General features: G+C 30.0%; 1 protein-coding gene across 1 annotated transcript; it reads left to right on the top strand.

The window, feature by feature from the left end:
• Window positions 1-760: 760 nt before the first annotated feature.
• On the top strand, window positions 761-4,465 carry Phum_PHUM200670 (coiled-coil domain-containing protein, putative; the record flags this gene model as incomplete). Its single annotated transcript, XM_002425387.1, has 6 exons — window positions 761-1,854; window positions 1,964-2,200; window positions 2,384-2,524; window positions 3,131-3,580; window positions 3,771-3,907; window positions 4,227-4,465. The coding sequence occupies 6 exons, from the start codon at window positions 761-763 to the stop codon at window positions 4,463-4,465; spliced, it is 2,298 nt and encodes a 765-aa protein (XP_002425432.1).
• Window positions 4,466-5,928: the final 1,463 nt, after the last annotated feature.

Genomic DNA, 5,928 nt, shown 5'->3' with positions numbered 1-5,928 from the left:
TCCAAATTATTATTATTATTATTATTATTATTATTAAAACCGGAAAACGTGTAAAAAAAAAATATTATAATAAAATAATTAAAAATTCAAGGGGAAATATTAAAAAAAAAAAAAAAAAAAAAAAAACGTTTCGAAACGAGAGAAAAAGAGAGATAGAAATGCTTAAAAATTTTTTCGTATATATATATATATATTTATTTATTTATATATAAATTATTAAAACTAGTTAACCTCCATTAATAAGGTTTCAAATTTACATTATAAACGTTATCATTATTATTATATTATTAATTATTGACCTTAAGAACGAGAGACGAAACACAAGAAAACATGGCCGTAGAGTCAAATCGAAAGTTATTTCATTTAAAAAAAAAAAAAAAAATTTTTTTTTTAAAATTTTTTTTTCGGTCAAAGTTTCAGCATTCCATTATTAAAAAAAAAACTGCTTGATAAATCCACACGTATATACTACCATTTATTATTATTATTATTATTTCGAACAAGTGCCTACACGATTCAAAACCCTCGGGCTGGAGGTCAAAACACTTGTTTGGATTAATCCACCACACACACACACACACCGCTGGAATGATCTTTATTATTATTATTATTATCAAACTCAATATACGCTTTCAAAAATAAATTTTTGACCTCAAAATTTTTTCCTCCTTTTATTACTGATAAAATTTCACCGCGGAATTTTTTTTTTTTTATAGATGACGAATGGGTGGAACATCCGTCGGAAGATTCACTTTTTCTAATGACGCAAGATGGTAGAAATCATTCCGGACCGTGGCGTAACAACACTCCAGAACAAATGTCACTTCCGAGAGCCAAACGTTACGGCAGCAATAGACAAGATTCACCACCCATCGACGTCGTCGATAGAAACGTCGAGAACGATTCCCCGCATCGCAACGAATTTTATAGACCCGATGATAATTCGATGAGAAAACGTAGTACGAGTCCGAGATATCAGAAAAAAGATGGAAGCGTCGTTAGTAAGAGAAGCGAAAGTCCGAGAGAATACCCTAAAAATCCCGATGAAATAGTTTTGATGAGAAAAAGAAACGGTAGACCGTTATCACCCATCAACGGAAGGGGTGGCGGTACTAATAATAATAATCGTCACAGTAATCCCGAATACAGGAGAAGTTATTCTCCGGCTAATAGATACGATAGAAAGGAAATAATAGACGAAACGATGATTAAAATGTCGTGTCCTAAAAATCTTGAAGAATCCATACCGAGAGAAAAATCGTCGATATCCATTGAAAATTTCCGTAAGAAAAACGACAAGGGTAACATGTCTCCGGTCGGTGTCGTCGCTCCGAGACGTCGAACGAGCGACGAAAGCAGTAGAAATAAAATGAACGAACAATATTGGGATGACGAAGAAAGTTACAAGAGAAGGATTCCCGGGTACAAAGACAAAATGAAACACAACGTCGAAGACAACATAATGATGACTAAAGAATACAATCAGCAAAAGATGAAAAGGTTCGAATCCGATACCGGGGAGAAAATGATAATGTCTAAGGAGAAAAAATTACGGGAAAACACGATGAAACTCTCACCCCAGGAAAGATTTCTAGATGCCAAATCGAAATTTTTAATGTTGGAAAAAGAAAGATTGAAAGAACAGGATAAAAATACTCAGAATTTAGTAGATAAGAAACGATGCGTTCAAGACGAAGCGCCCATTTCGCCGGAAATCATTAAAAATCGTCCATCTTGGAACAGATCATCCGACGAATCGAAATCGTTGAAAAATCAAAAAGTCGAACTCGTGAGAAGAAACAGTTTTTTCGAATTGGACAACGACGTGAAATACTACGACAAAGAAATAAGAGGGTAATGTAAAATTTTGTTTCGATATAACAATAACAACAGCAACAACAACAGCAACTATTTAACGATTTTCTTTTTCTATTCCCACTCCTCTCTCTCTCTCTCCCAACAGGAAATCAATAGATCAATCGAAAGAATCCCTACACGATCCGGAATTACAAATGATTAAAAGATTATCGAGATCAGATTCGAGAAACCGATTTTTTTCGCAAGAAAGATTAAGCGGCGACTTGGATTATGAAATACATTACAGATCAGACAGTCCTAAAAAATTTAGGGATGATCATGATGGATTAAGAAGAATGAAAATTAGGAGTGATGCAAGAGATTACATTCAAGACGATCACAGGTACGTGACAAATTTTGTCGTTATCAATCGCAAAAAATTTACGATTTGACACACACGCACACACGCAAACACACAAACACAAACAAACAAACAAAAATTTTTTTTTTTTTTTATTAAAAAAAAACTTCCTTATTGTTTTCATTTCGTATACAAACAAACAACAAAAAAAAAAAAAAAAAACAGAAGAGGTTACAATAGAGATTGGGAAAGAGAAAGAGAAAGATATGCGAGTCCTTCGAGAGATATGAGAAAATATAATTCTAATTCGAATAATAGAAGGCAAACGCCATCGCCGGATGTGGAAAATTATCCAGATAACGATGAGTATAGCCCCAGTAGATACAGACACGAAAAAAAAAGATACGAAAGAGAAAGAACTTTTTCGAATGGCAGGGAAACACCTCCGAGATCCAGGTACGAAAAAAAATAATAATAAATAAATAAAATTATCATTTTTATTATTGTTTGTTATTACCCATTCAAGGCAAACATATCACACTCACGCATTCTCGTACGCACTCTCGTACGCGTGCATAATAAATAAAACTCCACGCACAACACATTTTCAAACTTCATACATTTATTATTATTATTATTATTACTATTATATCCGCCTTAAATAATAATTTCTTAACATTAAAAAATCAATGGAACATTTAAAAATTTAAATCGAACAATAACGACAACAACAACAACAACAACAAACAAAAAACAAACAATGTAATATTTATGTTAATTAAAATGAGGAAGCCATTTTGTTTTTTTTACCCCGCTTCATCATTATCGTGAAGGTTTCGCCCTTTTAAAAGATTTTTCTTTTTTTTTGCCTTACGGAAAAACACACATCGTTAAAACCTCCTCTTATTTATTATACACTCACTTCCGGTTTCGACAAATTCTTTTATCATTATTATCATTATTCTTTTTTAGATGCGACGACGAGGACGACATGAGAAGGAGAAGATGTTACGAAGACGAAGTCGATCATTCTCATCAAAATTATAAAAATTCAAATAAAAATCGTTCGATCGAGAGAGGAGAGGAAGTGACGTCGAAATCAGTGCCATACGAAAGGAATAAAATATCAAAATACGAAATGTTGGAAAACGAAAAGAAAATGAGTTCGAACGCGTTGGCGAAAGAATTCAAAAGGAGAAGTTATCAGGATAAAATGATCGAACAAGACAACAAGAGAATGAATTACGTAGATAGAGATTACGATGGCGGTGGTGGTAGATATTGTTGCGATGATTATCCAGAAGATTCTGTTAGATTTCCAGAAAAATCCGACGTGAGAAGAAGAAATCAATATAATTTAACCAATTTGGAATTGAAGAGAAATTCACATGAGTTGGCAAAAGAATTTAACAGGAGATCAAGGTATGCGATTTCATATATATTATCATTATTAAAATTTCACCGTTTTTTTAAATCGTGTCAAAAGAAAATAATAATAATAATAATAATAATATTTTGTCAGTTTGTTACTACGATGTTTTCTTTTCGATTCAAATTTTGAAGTAACGATTAAAAAAAAATAATTTCCGTTTGTTTTTTTTTTCCGTTACAGAGGTTATTCGTACGAAAGCGACGAAGATTGTAGAAAGCAAAGGTCAAATTCCGGATATCAAGAACATAAAGAAAGATATCCAGGACAACAACAACAACACGAAAGAGAATCTTCGAGATCGTCCCATCATCAAGTTGGTAAATGTTAAACTTAAAGTAAAAAAAAAAAAAAAAAAAATTCATCGTCATTACCGTCAACATCATCATCATCATCATCATCATCATCATCATCATCATCATCATCATCATCACGATCGGACTCATTTAAAAATATCCTACGTCACACACGAATTCGCGCCAAAAAAAAATTCCGATTCACAAAATTTTCCACTTAAATTTTTTCTTTTCGTCGTCTCCTGCACTTTTTCGATTTTCTCCATAATCATCCAGGAAAAATTTATCAAATAAAAATTTGTTTGTTTGTTTGTTTGTTTGTTTTATTGATTTTATTTTGTAGATCCCGAAACGAAATTATCGAGAATGAATTCAGATGATCACGATAAATTTATCGAACAACAACCGAGAATGATACAATTACAAATGGATAGAATGCCAGCGAGGTATCGGCATAGTTTCGTAGACAATGGTCCAAGTTTAAGCGTGATGCCACCAAATCGTGGTCACGACATGTTGCACAGGACCAACAGTTCCGTATCGTCAAACAGGGTCGGAATAGCTGCCGTACATCCTTATTAAAAAAAAAAATTACGAAAAAATTTTGTCTTATCGCGTGTATGTAAACATCACTTTGCAACGAACGCACCCCTCCCCCTTCCCCTTCCCCCCTCACGCACACACTTAAATTATATATTTAGTAATAATAAATAAAAAAAAAACGCCTGGAAAATGTTTTTCCAGGATAGCGTAAAACGGCCAGGGACACAAATGCATTTTTTTGAAATAACATTTTCTTTTTAACGTATTTTATATTTTAAAATCACCATTTAATTCATCATCATCATCATCATTATTATTATTATTAATTCTCTACAATTACAAACTCGAAATATTCGTTCCAGATTTTCTCAAATCGAATCCTCAAAAAACTGGAAAATTCTGGAATTTCCCGCACCCTAATCAGATATCAAAAAAACCGTTTCTTTTCTTTTGACAATATGGCGGACTTTTCCTCTCATTTCCCTTTAATTTTTCTTTTAAATTCAACGCTTTACTTATTCTTCTCTTTATTATTATTATTATTATTATTATTATCACGTTAATAAATAACATTAATAAATAAATAAATAAAAAATGTTTTAAATACCAAAAACTCAACGAATAACTTTTACGTAAATGAAAACGAAACGTTTATAAAAATTATAAATAATGATGATAATAATGATGATTTTTTTATTAAATAATTTTTAATAAACTTATTAAAAAAATAAATAAATAAATAAATAAAATAAATGTAAACAAATTGTAAATAAATAAATAAATAATAAATAACTACAAGGATAGAAAAAAGTGGCTTTTTAATTTGCTTTAAATAAACGTTAATAGAAAAAATTATTAAAAAACAAAACCTATTTAACAATGTTTTTTTTTTTTTTTAAATTAAATAATTATGTACATAAATAAATAAATAAATACATAAATAAATAAATAAATTTTATTATATGCACATGTAATTATTTAAATAAAATAATAAAAAAAACCAACGGGAAATCACAACAACGACAACGACAATAAGAAAAATAAAAATTACTATTTTAGTATTAAAAATTATTTTTATATAAATATTTTCTTTTAAGTAAATTTATATTAATATATAATATATATACATAAATAAATAAATAAAAATATTATATATATATACATAATATATAAATATAACAAGTGCCAAGTTATGTTTTTTTTTTTTTTTATATAACTTATAATTTTTGGGTGTTTTTATTATAAAATATATACTGTGAATATATTATATATTGAAATTTTGTATAACTGATTTTTTACGTTAAATAAACTGAAAAAAAATTCTTTTAGACTCATTCGTATTTTATTATCATCATCATCATCATCATCATCATCATTTACGTTTTTGTTCTGTCAACGACTCCCCAACCGGAAATGGTTACCGCGTTTCGCCCTTAATTTAACGTTTAGGCAATTTAATAGCACGAAAATTAGTTTACTAATAAAACGATAGATGGCATTGA

The sequence above is a fragment of the Pediculus humanus genome, genomic scaffold, assembly GCF_000006295.1.
Source record: "Pediculus humanus corporis 1103172107548 genomic scaffold, whole genome shotgun sequence".
NCBI classification, from domain to species: domain Eukaryota; kingdom Metazoa; phylum Arthropoda; class Insecta; order Psocodea; family Pediculidae; genus Pediculus; species Pediculus humanus.
The sequence above is the reverse complement of the archived record's forward strand: the minus strand, read 5'-3'. Positions and strand labels throughout refer to the sequence as shown.